Genomic DNA, 19,055 nt, shown 5'->3' with positions numbered 1-19,055 from the left:
CAGCTACTGAAACCTATCTCTTACAAGAAGTGTGTGGCAAAGACTGTTTATCACAAGCACAAGTTTTTGAGGTTCAAGCATTTTCAAGATGGCCAAGAAGACATTGAACAAGATTTCAGTCAAGTGAAGAAGTGAGAGGGAAAGCAGCATGTGTCATCAAAGAGCTCACAGAGGAAGACTTCCAGCATTATTTACATCAATGGAAAAATGGTATGAAACATTATACAGATAGAGGAGGGGAGTATACTGAGAGTGACAATAACTAAATATGTATGTTTTTTAAATAAAATATTTTGCAGCAATAGTCCTCTTATTTTCTAGCCACCCCTTGTACACTGTAGATGAGTGGTTGCCATTTCCTTATTTTATGATAGTTCAAGAAATAACTAATTTTATAATCTTGCCGCTTTTCACAAAACTTTATTATTCATAGGATAGTTTTTTAGATTGCTGACAATAATGGTATATTCAGTTCTTATAGAAACATTTTATTTAAAGAAGTATTTTAATTTATGTTTCCAAGTTGTCTCTTTCAAGATTAACATAGTTTACTTAAAAGCCCATATTCTCCACTTTTCAACAAACATGTTACTTTTTGTAAAAAATCCATATTACAGAAGTTATTTTTACAGAAAATCTTAAGTATTCCAGTATGACTGAATTCTAAAATTTACTTCTTTCCAAAACCAGTGTTATTGTTCTGTAGCACTGACTTTTCTGCTTTCAAAAATACATACTTTCTCTAAAATACTTGTTAGTTTGTTAATTATTCCAACTAGAAAACTTCACTTCCTAGAAACTTTCTGGTGAACTATGGAACTCCCTTTTCACATTAAATTGCTCTCCTGTAAAAAATATCAATAATTTCACAATTTTCTAATTATACAACTAGTAATTAAACAGCTACTTTCACTACCTATCATATCTTTATCACTTTTAATATTTATGTCTTCTGTGTTAATATCTAAAATGGTATAGTTTAGTATTGTGCCAGTTTGTAATGTTTTCTAAGATGCATGTCAATAGATGGACATTGCCCACAAAACTTTAGTCAATCAATGACCCAGAGTGAAAAATAAACATCATGTTGTTATCAGTTAGCGTGTGTTGATATCCTGTTAGTACAATCACTATGTTATCAGTCAGTTTGTGTTTAGCTATCATTATGAAATGTTACTATGTGTCATTGGAAAAGTTTGTTTTGAATCTTCAAAGTGTACAGTTAATTGTTAATCACCAACACTTGTAAACTTCCTGAAAATGGTTCGAGTAGGCATGACTTACTGACCTCTGCTGGGATACAGATGTCATACAGTTTACAAAGATGATCACCAAAATAAGCTGCTTGTTAATAAACACGAAGAAAAATGAAAACTAAATTCTGCAGTATTGTGTGCATCATTTATAAAGAGTTTACTGCTATATTTGACCACAGGAGGTTAATGCAAACCTTATATGAGACTTTTGGACAAAGTAATAGGTTGGCAACTTTTACAACTTGACACTCACCAATGAATTTTTTCTTGTCGTGGTTTCTGAAAAATATATTATAATCCCATGATGAAAGAGGACTGCAGAGATTTTGAGTAGGTCAAGATGACCAACAAAAAAGTGTTACATCTCATTCTCAAACAATGGAAACTCCAGGCGGGAATATCAACAATATTTAAAAAAAGGATAGATTTCTACTACCATGAAGATGACACAATGGGTTGCAGACAGGCAAAATGAAAAGACTGATACACATTATAGGTTTCAGCCAAAGCCTTCTTCAGCAAAGAAAACACACACATATTCACACAAGCAAGCACACGAGCACTGCCACTGGCAATTCCAGTCAGAGTTGCCTGTAGTGGTAGTCACGTGTGTATGAGGTGTGCTTGGTTGTGTGAAAGTGTACATGTTTTCTTTGCTGAAAAAGCGTTTGGCAGAAAGCTATAATGTGTATCAGTCTTTTCTGTCTGCAACTCAACAGGTCACCCTTACAATGAGTAGCAATCTATCCTTTTTTATAACATTACCTCTCATTCTCTTCTTTCCTCCCTATCGTGTGAGCCCCATAATATTTAAAAAAAATTCCATTTTTTTCTATTCATTTTAGCAATTGTATTACTTTTTCTGACACACATATGTTTAAATGTGTCAGTTTAATTTGTTTAAAAATGGTAGGAATAACTAATTAATATTTAGACTATGTTCAATAATGAAGAGCAAAAAAGGCACATGTAATTAGTGCTTAGATATTGTAACACGGTGTAATTTATTAAATATCAAAGAAACATTCATCCATATATCCTTTTTGAAGGTCCAAAATATTTTTTTGTAGTAGTAAAAATGTGCATATTCAGTAGTAGTATTAATAATACTATGCTATTAAACTTGATTCAGGTTTTATACTCCATTTAAAATTTCTTTGTGATTGACAGATGATAGCTGTGGCAGGGGGCAGAGTTGCTGGTGTACATCCAGCCACACTTCACAAGGCACAGTACTCAACCTACAAGATTAGACAATACAGTGAGCACATGGCACTCAGGAAAGAACTGACTGGATGGGGACCACCCCTGCTACTTGACTCGCTGAAACCCCAATCACAAAGTAATTTTAATCAGAGTTTAGTGACCCTTCTCATACATTAAAAGTTTGTCCTATTTATATCATTGATGTGCAGGTACTAATTTTTTTAAGAAATGAAACTGTTGATGGCACCAGATAACTTCAGGCTATCCACAGAAGAGATGACCAGAGCTTTTGATGGTCTAGCATATTGGTACATTACATAGAGCAGGAAGCCAACGCACATCATCTTCACCAGCCAGTCCAGCCAGTATAGCCTAAACAAACAAAAATAAATAAATAAAAATCAAAAGTAAATAGCAAATATATTGTTTTTCCTTTTATTTTATACTGAATTTTCCTCTGTATGAGTATAATTTGATTTTGTATCTCTGATAATTATTGCACTCAGTCACATTCATCCATTAAGGGATCTCTGAGACCCACATAAAAAAATGCATCATAGTAACATTGTTCACACTGAACTACAGTGATATAACATGGACACATGTGACATACAGGGCAGGATTACAAGTATATAATGTGTTAGCACAGATCTTGAGTAAAATGGTTTTGATTATTTTGTGTACATTATACACACTTTTCATTTCGTAGGGAAGATGGTTGTCACAACGAACACATTGTTTCAAAAGCTTCTCTTCTCTTCTTGTGCAAACCGTCTACTGTGCACAATTCAATTTCATACAAGGCTACAATCCACAGAAACATTACATACCTTACGAAAATACTTCCTGACACATTTATATTCAATGTTAACCAATTTCTCATATTCAGAAACACTCATCTTACTATTGTGAGTGTGCCTTTGTCAGACATTTTGCTTACAAAATAGCAAATATCATTTACTACTTTTATTATTTAATTTTCTAATGTAATGTATTTGGCATCAAATAATATAACTGAGCTACATTTAAATATGTTTTTTTAAATTTATTTCCATATAATAACTTCTTTTCAACACACTAACCATTCCATACAACTGCTCTTGCAAATAATTTGTTCTCTGTGATAGAATTAGTGTCATTGCCAAATCTCAACTTTTTATTTTTTCTCTCTGGATTTTAATTTCCTTTCCAAACTTTTCCTTAGTTTCCTTTATGTCCTGTGCAGGATACAGATTGAATAACATCAGGAATAGGTTAAACACTGTCTCATTCCCTTCTCAACTACTGCTTCCCTTTCACATGCTTTGTTTCTTATAACTTAAGCATGGTTTCTGTATGAGTTGTACATTACCTTTCACTCTCTGCATTTTATTCTGCTACTCACAGAATTTCAAAAACTGTATTCTAGGCAACATTGTCAAAAGTTTCTCGCAGTCTACAAATGCTGTAAACAGAGGTTTACCTTTATATAAGCTATGTCTTAAGGCATGTCACTGGACAAGTATTGTCCCATGTTTACCCAGATGTCTGTGGAACCCAAAATGATCTTCCTCAGATCAGCTTCTACCAGTCTTTCCATTCTTCTGTAAATAACTCATGTCAGTATTTTGCAACTATCATGTATAATGCAATGGTTTTGTGATATTCCCACCTGTTAGCATGAATCTTCTTTGGATTGGATTTATTACATTCTTATTGAAGTTTGGAGGTATTTCACCTGTCTTGCATATATTGCATGTCATTTGAAGTAGTTTTGCCATGGCTGGTTCTCCAATGGGTTTCTAATTATGAGGGAGTGTCATCTATTTTAGATGTCTTAGGTTATTCAGTGCCTTACTCAATTATCTCTGCAATATAAAAACTCTCATCTCATCTTCACCTACCTCCTCTTCCTGTATCGTAATACTGTCTTCAGGTTTGTTTCCTTTGTATAGCCCTTCTCTACATTCCTTCCAAACTATCACAATCAGTGTAACTGAGTGGCTTGAGTTACCCCATATGCTGCTGTGGTTTAAAGCCTGGATAAAGGAACAGGGGATAGCACCTAAAGAAATAATTAGTGAGTGACCAGAGAACATCCTGAACACCTCAAAGACTAACTAATTCTGTTGTAATGTTGTTAACACATACATGCCAAACCTAATCTGACATAATTTGATTCACAATGATGACAAGTTTGCACACAGAGAGTACTACCCTAGGTGGTAGCCAATCAGTCATTGTCAAACACAGGAAGCCAAGAAGTCCTGGAGAGTTCACAACAATATGCAAAAACTAGAACAATCAGGAGTTGTAATACTTTTCTATATTCAAAATCAACTTGCTCCCCAAAACTGGGAAACTGAAATGCCTCACAGATATCCAAGGGTGTATAAAAGGTGTGTGTGTGTGTGTGTGTGTGTGTGTGTGTGAGAGAGAGAGAGAGAGAGAGAGAGAGAGAGAGAGAGAAGCAGTGTGATTTATCTGATGTCTAAAAGGAGATCATCATTGACTTTCGGACCAATCTTGGAAGCATTTCTGAAACAGTTAAATTCCTAAACCGTTTGTATGTTGCTGTCATTAAAATATACTGTGTGTGGCAAAATGGCACTATCCAAAACCAATGGTCTCTCCTCAATGACTGTTCAGCAAATGTTGCTGCTTATGGATCTCTGCAGCAGGTGCCTGGTTGATGCACCCATGTTGGTGATGAAGGTTGAAATTTGCATGCCAATACTGCAGCTGGACATCCACATTGGAGAACCAGCCATGACAAAACTACTTCAAATGACATGGCTACAGGTGGCCTTTTCAGGTGCATCAGTTTTACGCTCTGTCAGACAGATTACAGTTGGCGTGCACAGCATGAAATTTCTGGGTCCAGGCTGGAGGAGGAAGCATTATGGTCTGGGAAATGTTTTCCTGGCATTCCCTGCCCATTACTACATGCAGTTTGTTTTTCCTGAGCACAAAGGCACCTGACCAGCATGAAAATGCAATATGCCACACAGCTCACAATCCACGTGCATGGTTTGACAGACACCCGGATGAGTTAAATGTAATTTATCGGCCACCAAACTTCACAATTTAATCCCAACCCAATCAAGAAACTGTGCGGCATCTTGATTGGGCTGTTCATGCCATGGATCCTCAACTGAGAAGCACAGCTGGCCATGGCACTGGAGTTGGGATGGCTCCATATCCCTGTCACTACCTTCCAGAACCTCACTGACTTTTCCTGCATGACTCATACTGCAAAAGATGATTATTCAGGCTTTTGACTAGTGGTCACATTAATGGGACTGCACTGTGTAAATTAAGAAGAATCTTTCTATGAATGCAAAATTATGACATCATTAGAGAGTGATCCACTCTGAAGCCTTATACCTAACAGTAAGCCTGATCCTTTCAAGAACAGCACTACACAGGAGGCTAGAATTTGTGGAATAAAGAATTCTGAGGTGGATATTGAGACCTCAAAGAACAGCAAATCATCAGTATGAAAGAAAAGTGGACTAAGAACTGTTTACCATGCAGAGAGGATCTCGGACACTGTCTGGGAAATAAGGACTATAATCTTGAGATATGTTCTTAGAATGGACTAGAGGAAGTTGGCACCTCAGATAATGAATTTCTTGCGAATCATAGAGTCAAAGTAAGTTGGATCCAAGATGTACAGTGGAATGTGGAGGAAATGGAGATATAGGAAACACAGATTTACAATAAGGTGACTGTCAACAGTAAATTCTGGCTCTAATAGGTTTCCAGAACAGAGTTAGACCCAGGAAAAAGTACATCAGGGACAGAAGATAGTAAAGCATGAGACTGAAATAATATTGGACAAGAATAAAGACTACAAGAAGAAGTAGCTGATTCTCCTTTGCTTAATACTGGCTTGCCATCTGAGCTCTTGTAATCACACAGCTGCTTCTCTTTTCATCAAAGGTTTCATAATTTTTCCATAGACATGCAACTTTCTACATTCCTGCAGTTCTCCTCTAGCCATTCCCACTTTGCCGTTTTGGACATCAGTATTCCCTCTCACCTCCTCCATTTGGTGCATTTTTATATGATATCCTTTCCTCGTTTAATTTCACTGTCTTGTGTGTTATCCAAGGATTTCTACTGAAATTTGTGTTTGGTTGAGATGGATACCGATTGAAGTGATTGAAGCAGTATACCATGTAACAGTTCATCGACTAACTCAAATAATCAACCAACCATTTGAACAGGGGTGCATTCCTGATGTACAGAAGCATGCAGAAGTAATAACTCTGTTCAAGAAAGGGCATAGGGTAACTATATTAGTAATAACTCTGTTCAAGAAAGGGCATAGGAAAACTATATTTATATTCCCCCAATTCTGTCAAAAGTGCTGGAGAAAGTAGCTGCAATCCAGATTCAAAATTTTATTGTACAAAAATGATGATATTATAAGTAATGAGTCTGTTATCTAACAGGAAGAAAACACTCCAGAGAGAGTGAACAACTTTAATAAAGAGATCATCAAAACATTAGGTCAGAAACACAAAGTTTCAGTATCTTCTGCAATGTTACAAAAGCCTTTGATTCATTAAAACACTCTTTGCTTACCCATAAATTACATAAATATGCACTGGCTTACATTATACCACTTCAAGTTGACTGAATAATTGGTGTAATGGAGTCTACAGTCAATGCAACACAAATAACTTACCCATAAATATAAATTCCCAATAATTTATGTTTGTGTACACTACTTCTGTTTTAAAAGACGAAATAATACAGAAAAAATTCCAAGCTCTATTTTGACCACACTCAGTTTCCTAGAAAACAGTTTCTAGTGAAATGGGTTGCAACTGTTCTCTGTAAAAACCCATGTGGTACATTTCAGAATCAAACCTTCAGCATGTATAGAGCTACAAATACAGCATAGCAATCAACTTATGATAGAAGTTATGGTTAAATTCCTTGGATTAAATGGGGGCAAGAACTTTATCCGGAACACATGTTGACTTCCTAATAAATAAACTGTTTTGTGTTTGCAACGTTTTGTGTTTGCAAACTAGTAAATCTTACCGACATGAGTACCCAAAATATAATACAAGATAGTTACTTTGAATCTGTCATTAGGCTTGGTACAGTTTTCTGAGGAAGTTCAAGTACCGTTTCTTGCAAACTTAAGCTGCAGAAGGATACTGTCAGATACAAGTGTAATGCACAGCAAAGCGAATCCTACTGTCCTTTATCCTACTGGCTTCTTCACCATACATTTATGAAATTATAATCCTCTAACACAGCAGACAAAAAGATTTGAGGAGAATTATTTTAGCCATACTTACAAAACAAGAAACAAAGAGAACTTTACGATTCCCACATACCAACTGAATTTATATGCACAGACTCCATAATATATGGGGATGAAAATAAATAATAAATTAATATGCAAAAACATACTTAAAATGAAGCTAGTACATTTAAAATACAAGTTTGCAAAATATCTTATGAGGGAAATGTTACTACTTGGCAGAAGAATTCATCAAGAATAAACTGATAATTTGTGCTAGGTATAAGTTAGTATCTTCCCCATGAACCATGGACCTTGCCATTGGCGGGGAAGCTTGCATGCCTCAGCGATACAGATGGCCGTACCGTAAGTGCAACCACAACGGAGGGGTATCTGTTGAGAGGCCAGACAAACGTGTGGTTCCTGAAGAGGGGCAGCAGCCTTTTCAGTAGTTGCAGGGGCAACAGTCTGGATGATTGACTGACCTGGCCTTGCAACATTAACCAAAACGGCCTTGCTCTGCTGGTACTGTGAACAGTTGAAAGCAAGGTCAACTATGGCCGTAATTTTTCCCGAGGGCATGCAGCTTTACTGTATGGATAAATGATGATGGCGTCCTCTTGGGTAAAATATTCCGGAGGTAAAATAGTCCCCCATTTGGATCTCCGGGCGGGGACTACTCAAGAGGACATCATTATCAGGAAAAAGAAAAGTGGCGTTCTACGGATCGGAGCGTGGAATTTCAGATCCCTTAACCAGGCAGGTAGATTAGAAAATTTAAAAAAGGGAAATGGATAGGTTAAAGTTAGATATAGTGGGAATTAGCGAAGTTCACTGGCAGGAGGAACAAGACTTTTGGTCAGGTGAATACAGGGTTATAAACACAAAATCAAATAGGGGTAATGCAGGAGTAGGTTTAATAATGAATAAAAAAAATAGGAGTGCGGGTAAGCTACTACAAACAGCATAGTGAACGCATTATTGTGGCCAAGATAAACACGAAGCCCATGCCTACTACAGTAGTACAAGTTTATATGCCAACTAGCTCTGCAGATGATGAAGAAATTGAAGAAATGTATGATGAGATAAAATAAATTATTCAGGTAGTGAAGGGAGACGAAAATTAAATAGTCATGGGTGACTGGAATTCGACAGTAGGAAAAGGGACAGAAGGAAACATAGTAGGTGAATATGGACTGTGGCTAAGAAATGGAAGAGGCAGCCGCCTGGTAGAGTTTTGCACAGAGCATAACTTAATCATAGCTAACACTTGGTTCAAGAATCATGAAAGAAGGTTGCATACATGGAAAAATCCTGGAGATACTAGAAGGTATCAGATAGATTATATAATGGTAAGACAGAGATTTAGGAACCAGGTTTTAAATTGTAAGACATTTCCAGGAGCAGATGTGGACTCTGACCTCAATCTATTGGTTATGAACTGTAGATTAAAACTGAAGAAACTGCAAAAAGTTGGGAATTTAAGGAGATGGGACCTGGATAAACTGAAAGAACCAGAGGTTGTAGAGAGTTTCAGGGAGAGCATAAGGGAACAATTGACAGGAATGGGTGAAAGAAGTACAGTAGAAGAAGAATGGGTAGCTCTGAGGGATGAAGTAGTGAAGGCAGCAGAGGATCAAGTAGGTAAAAAGACGAGGGCTAGTAGAACTCCTTGGTAACAGAAGAAATAATGAACTTAATTGACGAAAGGAGAAAATATAAACATGCAATAAATGAAGCAGGCAAAAAGGAATACAGACGTCTCAAAAATGAGATCGACAGGAAGTGCAAAATGGCTAAGCAGGGATGGCTAGAGGACAAATGTAAGGATGTAGAGGCTTATCTCACTAGGGGTAAGATAGATATTGCCTACAGGAAAATTAAAGAGACCTTTGGAGAAAAGTGAACCACTTGTATGAATATCAAGAGCTCAGATGGAAACCCAGTTCTAAGCAAAGAAGGGAAAGCAGAAACATGGAAGGAGTATATAGAGGGTCTATACAAGGGTGATGTACTTGAGGACAATGTTATGGAAATGGAAGAGCATGTAGATGGAGATGAAATGGGAGATATGATACTGCGTGAAGAGTTTGACAGAGCACTGAAAGACCTGAGTCGAAACAAGGCCCCGGGAGTAGACAACATTCCATCAGAACTACTGATGGCCTTGGGAGAGCCAGTCCTGACAAAACTCTACCATCTGGTGACCAAGATGTATGAGACAGGCGAAATACCATAAGACTTCAAGAAGAATATAATAATTCCAATCCGAAAGAAATCAGTTGTTGACAGATGTGAAAATTACCGAACTATCAGTTTAATAAGTCACAGCTGCAAAATATTAATGCGAATTCTTTACAGATGAACAGAAAAACTAGTAGAAGCTGACCTCGGGGAAGATCAGTTTGGATTCCATAGAAATACTGGAACACTTGAGGCAATACTGACCTTACGACTTACCTTAGAAGAAAGATTAAGGAAAGGCAAACCTACATTTCTAGCATTTGTAGAATTAGAGAAAGCTTTTGATAATGTTGACTGGAATACTCTCTTTCAAAATCTAAAGGTGGCAGGGGTAGAATACAGGGAGCGAAAGGCTATTTACAATTTGTACAGAAACCAGATGGCAGTTATAAGAGTCGAGGGGCATGAAAGAGAAGCAGTGGTTGGGAAGGGAGTGAGACAGGGTTCTGGCCTCTCCCCGATGTTATTCAATCTGTATATCGAGCAAGCAATAAAGGAAACAAAAGAAAAGTTCAGAGTAGGTATTAAAATCCATGGAGAAGAAATAAAAACTTTGAGGTTTGCCGATGACATTGTAATTCTGTCAGAGACGGCAAGGGACTTGGAAGAGCAGTTGAACGGAATGGACAGTGTCTTGAAAGGAGGATATAATATGAACATCAACAAAAGCAAAACTAGGATAATGGAATGTAGTCGAATTAAGTCGGGTGATGCCGAGGGAATTGGATTAGGAAATGAGGCACTTAAAGTAGTAATGGAGTTTTGCTATTTGGGGAGCAAAATAACTGATGATGGTCGAAGTAGAGAAGATATAAAATGTAGACTGGCAATGGCAAGGAAAGCGTTTCTGAAGAAGAGAAATTTGTTAACATCGAATATAGATTTAAATGTCAGGAAGTCGTTTCTGAAAGTATTTGTATGGAGTGTAGTCATGTATGGAAGTGAAACATGGACGATAAATAGTTTGGACAAGAAGAGAAAAGAAGCTTTCGAAATGTGGTGCTACAGAAGATCGCTGAAGATTAGATGGGTTGATCACATAACTAATGATGAAGTATTGAATAGAATTGGGGAGAAGAGAAGTATGTGGCACAACTTGACAAAAAGAAGGGACCGGTTAGTAGGATATGTTCTGAGGCATCAGGGGATCACAAATTTAGCATTGGAGGGCAGGGTGGAGGGTAAAAATCGTAGAGGGAGACCAAGAGATGAATACACTAAGTAGATTCAGAAGGATGTGGGTTGCAGTAAGTACTGGGAGATGAAGAAGCTTGCACAGGATAGGGTAGCATGGAGAGCTGCATCAAACCAGTCTCAGGACTGAAGACCACAACAACAACATAAGTTAGTATTAGATTTTTTCTGTAACAAATCATTCATTACTAGGATATTGTTAATAGAATTAGTTCTCTATTAGTGTGAAATTGTACTACAAATGTTTGATATGTCTCCTGTATGTGAACTGAATGATTTATATGATGTATGTTATGAAACTAAAAACAGCACTATTCACAATGACTTTTTGATGCAGTGCCCCATTGCCTATTCATCTCTCTGAGATACCGATTTGTCTTTTTTGTGTTCTTTTCCAATTTCAATCACCACCTAATGCTCCACTTGAAACTTCCAACTATCAATGGTTCTTTCACTTATTAGAAGACCCTTTCGTTGTCACCCAGAGCCTGAAATGAGATGTCAGGACGACAGCAGATCTGGTTAATTAACTTCTTTATTCCAGCCCTTGGCCATAGTACATCAGGAACAGCTTGGTGGAGGTGCCCATTTGCCTCTTATGTGAAATAATAGCCCCCCCCCCCTTCCCCCCCCCCCTCCGCCCTTCGGCATTGCTGACAGCACAAAGAGCGGGGCTGAGCGTGGCATCACTCAAATGCCATTGTCAGCGAACACTCAGGGTGTATCCATGATGAAAGCACGGCAGCGGTGCTAGTGATACTACAGAGATAGCCATGACCTCCCTCCACTGAGCAGGCAGCTCTCTGCTCCAGCTGTGGCTGGTCTCTTGACTCAAGGCAGACTGCCCCATCATGTGGTCAAACAGTTGACCCCATACTGCATTCTGGGCTATCATCTTGGTGCCACAGGCTATGATACTGAACCAAGAATCATTTAGTACACAAATGACTGAGTACTTATATGCTTGGCCGAGTGGCTCTAGGTGTTTCAGTCTGGAACCGCACTGCTGCTACGGTCGCAGGTTCGAATCCTCCCTCGGACATGGATTTGTGTGATGTCCTTATATTAGTCGGGTTTAAGTAGTCCTAAGTCTAGGGGACTGATACCTCAGATGTTAAGTCCCACAGTGCTTGGAGCCATTTGAATTTATACACTCCAAACTATGTTCACTTAGGGTTTAAGGCATGTACTCCAACAATTCCATGGTGTCAAGTAAGGAAAGGCTTCCGTCCTTCCAACAGTGTACTGCAGTGTTGGCTGTTGCTATATTGTGTCTGGCTGTCTTTGCTTCGCAATGTCTGTCAGTTGTGTTTTGCGTCATAATGCTAACACTCTTGCCTGCCTTTGGCTGACTCTGTTGCAACTCATTTCCACTCTGGTGTACATTTTTGACCAAATACACTCAATATTCTACATCACTGTCCTTTTTACCAACATTATCCTTTATACTAGAGTTCCTGGTGACTGGCCCTTCTGGCCCTGTTTGACCTCTTAAGAATCATTCCAACAATTGGTCTCCTTATCCCAATCACTTAATCTTACAGATTTCTACAGAGGCCCCTTGCCCCTCTTTCAAACACCATGGAACTTATTTCATTTCTAGGCTTCTTGCACATTAACTTATAACTCAATACTACCCCCTTGGGCGTTCATCTTCTTTCTCCTCCTTTTATGCTCAGTGTATCAAATCCACTAGAACCTGAACAATGGCTGGGTCTGAAATCAGTCTTGTGCTTCGTCTTCTAATTATCAAAACAAAGACCATAGTCAACATAACAAGTGCTTCAGCGGTGGGGTTTGTATGACATTAGTCAATGTTGTCTCTTTCCATTACTGATTTTCCCGGTATCAATTTACATGCTGCAATAGGATTTCCATGGAGACTCATTCCTCCCACTGCTTCAGAAGCATGTTTGTAGACTGCTTTAATTCCTGCCCTAGAGTTGATTTAAGCTGGTTTTATTTGCAGCAGGTAGCACTTCCAGGGCCTCCTCTAGCCAATGGAAATGAGGCTGTGATATATTCAGGTGACCACTAAGTCTTCCTGCTTGCAAAAAGCACTCCCACTTGAAGGTACTGGTTCTGCAATGCTTCCACCCTGATGAAGATCAGAGTCCTGCTATGAACACACCACCTTGCCTTCTCTGCACCTCACCTATTGGCAGGAATACCTATTACTTTCCTCCTCTCCTAATTCATTGCTGCTCCACAGCTACTTGCTTTAATTACACTAAATCTATACCTAAACTAAAAAAGGTATTAAAAGACTATCTCCTAGACTTTAATCCATATGGGTCTCATTACTGTTTCATTCACAACCTTTTGTTTATCTTCCAATGCCTTTCTCCTCACTCTCCCTTCCTGGTTCACATCTTCTGTCAATCAAATAACTTCTGAACTCTCTTGAAAATGTTTCAACTGCCCTACATGCACAATTTTTGTTCTCACCAACAACTGAATCTTGACATTTACTGGCAACGTAGTCTCTACCACTTGGTATGGCCCCTGACACTTCGCAACAAACTTTTTTGTCTTTTCCTCTGGCATATACAAAGTTTATAGCATCATCCACTCACCAACCTTATACTGTGACATTCTTGCTGCACGGCCCACTGCTTCTTCCTGCACCTCTGATGCTTGTGTATTTGCCCTCCATTCTCTATTCCAAATTTCCCTAGTCACTCTGACAAATTCCTTAACAGACTCTCCAGTCTTCCCTTTCTTTGTTTTCAATATATCAAACTGTGAAGGCATTTTACAACCATTTACTACTTCATATGGTGATAATCCTGTATTCGTATGTTGCTTTGAGTTGTAGGCAGAGATGACATACTTTAAACAGACATCTCAGTCAGTGGGATGTGAGTCAATATAGTAGCCAAGCATCTCCCCAACTGTCCTATGCATGCCTTCAGTTCCTCCATTGGCTTGTGGATGGGAAGACTGGTCCTTAACTTCTTCACATTCAATAACTTACACAAATGTGGGAAAAAAAAATAAAATCACAAAACTGAAATTAATACTATATTTTAGCCTTCTGTACTTTATAGCTCCTGGCCACAGAAATATATTATGTTTTCATTTGACGTTAGAGCTGTAAACGTAGAGGAACCAGCAAAATCATAAAACGTAAACACGGGCCATGTGGAGATTAGATCTGACATGAAGTTTGTTTCCTGTTCTGTTACTACTGTTTCAGGCACTCCAAACTTCAGTATCTAATTATTCTCTTGTGCATGTATAATTGTTGCTGCCTGCCAGTTTGGTATCATGACCATTTCTATGTATCTAGAAAAATGATCTTATTTTCATAAATGATCTATGATTGTGATTATGTACTTATTCCATGCAGATGTTTTACTGAATGGACCTAAAACATCAATCCCTAGAAATCTGAATGATGCTAAGCTTCTTCAGGTAAACTCTGCAATGGTACTCTTGTTCAACCAAAATTCACTCTCTGTGCACACAGTATGCAATTCTGCGTATACTGGTTTATGTCCAGCTGCCTATTCTTCCACCAATACTTTGCTGCTACTCTTTTGCTGGTAGATTTGCGACCTCCATGACCTGCTACTATGTGATCATGAGCTCCTTGTGGCACTCAATTCAGGGTGTACACAAAAAAAAAAAAAAAAAAAAAAAAAAAAAAAAAAAAAAAATAATCACAGATTTTTCCCAAATTTCCTGATTAAAAATATGCTGTTTCCCAGGTGAAAATACACTTTTTCCATGTTAAGTGACAGAATACTTTCCCTCAGAACTGTAAAAGTTATCAATCCTTTGCAGGGTTCAGGCTTTATACATTTGTGTAGAACTTCCCAGCACTTTCGAAAATGAACCTCAGGGGAAAAAATGCTTTTTGGAAAGATCTTTGATGTACAGCAAAATGTACACTGCATATTTTCATGTTACAATACACTGCATTTTTTCATATCACGAAAGTGTATTTTGAATTCCACCAAAACACAGCACTCAGGTTGCTGGCGCATTGAAATCAAGATTGTGATGCACTTTTGTAAATCAGTCACAGCTCATGTCATGTGGTCTTGCCAGCCAATGATAAATACTCAGAGCACAGGACACGTGATGTAGTCAGTCAACAGTCGTCTCACTGTTAAGTAGCACAAACACACAAATAGGAAAAGTTAATGGTTTAAATTAGTATACATAGTGCAGCTACAAGAAAAGCTAAGCTTTCACAATAAAATTGCTCTTTTTTCTGCATGTGTTACACCTTAATATACATAACACAAATGTGCTAGAAAAATTTTACACAATGACATAATTGTTTGGTCTTCTGGGCTCAAAATTCTTCTAAGTGTCTGTTCCTCATGGTGTTGTGCTTTAAATGAGAGTCGAATGCTCTGTAATTTAAGAAATTCAAAGCACATTCTCACACATAACATAATTCATCTTGCATAAAATTAAATTTACATAGAAAGTAATGCTTTTCAAACCGCCATTCGCAATATTTTCCTGCGGCTTCTTAAAATTTGTTTCAGCAATTGCCTGAAAGCACCAGAAAACAAGCATTACTGCACATGCACAGCTACAATAACACAGGAAGTCCATACATTTGTATGTATATACCATTAAGAGATATTACATTACATCATAAATGAAACAGGGCATCAGATGATACTGCAAGAACATCGGAATTTCATAAACCATACTAAAATACATAATTCGTCTTTAAACACTCATTCATATGTCCAGATTAACAAAGAAGTAGGTCCCAACCTGACATTAAGGTTTTCAGTGTGTTTTTTGGGCTGCAAATTTTCTTTGAGTACCAGTACCGCATTATCTCAAGCTTGGTTATTTATTGTGGCATAATGCCATATGTGCCAGAAGATGAAAATGTGTTCTTGAACTTCAGCAAACAGTTGAAACTAGCCAATAGTGTGGAACAAAACACTAAATTTCACATAAATTGACTGGCTCTGCCAAAAATATTAATGAACGCCAAATTTCTTTAGAAGCTAGAAAAAAATAACTTCACTGTTCTGCAAGGTGATTAATGCTTGACTGCCACAAATGTGAGAAAAATCAAATCAAATCAAAAAACTGAAATTAATACCATATTTTAGCCTTCTGTAATTACATATAATTCACTTGATAGCTCCAGGCCACAGAAATCTATTTTGTTTTCATTTGATGTTAGAGCTGTAAACAAAGAGGAAACAGCAAAATCACTAAACGCAAACATGGGTCACTTGGAGATTAACCCCCTTCCCACTACAACTGATCGCTTTGTGTATGTGCATATCTGGCAGCTTGGGCACAAAAATTTTTCTGGGTAGCATATGGCTGCTCATTGTTACTGCTGATGCAGATAACAGCCACATTTCAAGCACCCTGAAGTGGGAGAAGGTACAGCTCAAATGCGGCTCAACTGCTCAGGCACATGAGTCTGCTTAGCAACTGCTCAAACTAACTGAATGTGAACAGCTGTGACATCATGCTCAATTGAAGCAATTTATTGTTTCGAAGAATTGCATAGTCTTCATCCTAAAGCCTTTGACACACTTTAATGTTGGCAGATGCTAGTGTGTGCTGTGTGTTTAGTCGTCGTAAATGACGCATTTCCTTTGCAACTTAAGTTTTCATTCCCTCCCCCCCCCCCCCCCCCCCCCCCCTTGTTTATGTTTCATTGCTGCTGTATTATTCTACAGTGGCAGGATACAATAAAATTCTTTGTTAGAGTATTAGTTCTTACCAGTCAAAATAACAAAAATTTACACTGAAAATTAAAACAATGAAAATTTCCCTGAAGTCCAAAAAGTTCCTCTATTTTTTCCAGTTTTGCCTGGATAAAAAATTTCCTGGGTTTTCCCCCAATTTTCCAGGGCATATACACCCTGTCTATTCCTTAGCTTTTCTGGTACCACTACCTGCAGTCCTAACTTGCTGTCTCCAGATAGCAACCCATCCTGCATACAAAACTGTGACTGCTTAAAATAATACTTACATTCATTGCAGATCTCTATGCAGTTTGCCATTCCTTATGCTCATTCCCCCAAATATGTAACACTGCTACTTTTCCACTTAAGCCACCTGCATTTCTGTGCTTCTTCCAAGGTTTATCCATGACTTCAAAATCAAATTCACTTAGTCCTACTGCCCATTGTGTCAACCCACTATAAGGTTCCTTTAACCCCAAAAACCATTTTAATGACACATGATATGTTATTATTCTAAACATTTTACTGTACAGATAACATTTGAAATATATGATTCCATAAAGAGGGCTTAATATTTCTTTCTCCAATTTAGTTGTCTTGGTGCATAAGCTACCAGATGTTCTACTCCTCCTACATCTTGGGGCAACGCACAGCCAAGTGTAAGATTGATGCATCAGATGATTAAACAAATTCTCTATCAGTATCCTGAAATACCAATAGTGGACTCAACGTTAAAGCTTTTTTTAGCTCCTCAAAAGCATGCTGGCACTCTTTTGACTACACAAATTTAGTATCTTTTTTTAACAGTTGTGTCAATGGTCTAGCAGTATTCACAAATCCTTTGATGAATCAGAGGTAATAGTTTGCAAGTCCTAAGACTGATTGCAACTTCTTTACAGATTCTGGTACAGGAAATTCACGTCTGTCTTAACCCCCATCTTTACTCATGATATGACCTATTTATGCTACCTTTTCCATCACAAAATTACACTTTTCTTTACTCAGTGTTACCTTTGCTGCTTTTAATCTTAGGAATACATCCCTTAATTGCTGCATATGCTGTTCTGTGTCATTCCCACAGATGATTATGTGATTGAGATACACTATGCATTGCCATGGTTTTAAATCTCTGGGTACTCCATCCAACAAACTTTGAAACATTACAGGTGCATTTTTTAATCCTAATGACATTCTTCTTAATTGGTAGTGTTCCCAGGATGCTAAAAATGTTGTTTTGTTTCAATCCTGTGGTGTAACTTCTATCTGGTGATAATCACTCTTTAAATTTATTGTTGAAAAATATTTGCATTGTCCTAAATGATCCAAGGTTTCTATGTTTGGCAAAGGGTAGGCGTCCATTATGGTTTTCACATTTATGCATTTACGTGTCTCTAATCATAACAAAACCTATATTTTCTTGTTCCATCTCTTGATTTTTCTGTCATGACAACTATTCCTGCCCCCCATGGACTATTACTTTCTTCAGTTGTTCCATCTGTCAGCTGTAGATCAATAAATTTCTCCATAATTGGCTGTAAGTACCAAAGTATTCAGTAAGGTTTGTGGTAGTTCAAATGGCTCTGAGCACTATGGGACTCAACATCTTAGGTCATAAGTCCCCTAGAACTTAGAACTACTTAAACCTAACTAACCTAAGGACATCACACACACCCATGCCCAAGAGAGGATTTGAACCTGCGACCGTAGCAGTCCCACGGTTCCGGACTGCAGCGCCAGAACCGCTAGACCACCGCGGCCGGCGTTTGTGGTAGTCTGGTAATTAATTTCCTTTTGGGGTGCAGAGATGTGTAATATGTGTGCCTGGCAATATCTGTTTTGTTTCCAAAAGTAATTTTTCAATCCATTACATATTGCTTCCCTCTAGGTGCTTCACTTTTTCTCATAAAGCAGTTTCTATAGCTCCAGAAATTTTCTGTGGCTGACATCCCTAGTGTCCCATTCTTATTCCTCAAGGACATCCATATTAGCAATTAACAATACCTTTGTTAATCCTATGTCCTCTGTACTAAAATTATCATTTGAAACAGGTAACTTCTTTTCACCCTTTATTTCTTGTACGCACACAATACCTTTTTTTAATTCAGCAGCACACCTGATCTAATACTTCATTCTCTTCTAACATTCTACCACATACAAAATTTCTACTGGCAAGTTACACTCAGCACTGACCCAAAGTTATTTTCCAGTACCCTTAGCTACACA

General features: G+C 37.9%; 1 protein-coding gene across 1 annotated transcript in view; it reads right to left on the bottom strand.

Moving 5' to 3' along the window:
* Positions 1 to 531: 531 nt before the first annotated feature.
* Positions 532 to 19,055, bottom strand: part of LOC126176162 (putative fatty acyl-CoA reductase CG5065) — a 184,522-nt gene continuing 165,998 nt past the window's right edge. The window contains exon 9 of the mRNA XM_049923303.1: positions 532 to 2,834. Coding sequence (XP_049779260.1) covers positions 2,684 to 2,834 — 151 coding nt within the window. The 3' untranslated portion in view covers positions 532 to 2,683. The remainder of the gene's footprint in view (positions 2,835 to 19,055) is intronic.

The sequence above is a fragment of the Schistocerca cancellata genome, chromosome 3 (genome assembly GCF_023864275.1).
Source record: "Schistocerca cancellata isolate TAMUIC-IGC-003103 chromosome 3, iqSchCanc2.1, whole genome shotgun sequence".
In the NCBI taxonomy this organism is placed as follows: Eukaryota; Metazoa; Arthropoda; class Insecta; order Orthoptera; family Acrididae; genus Schistocerca; species Schistocerca cancellata.
Note: the sequence above shows the minus strand (reverse complement) of the source record. Positions and strands in the feature narration are given on the sequence as shown.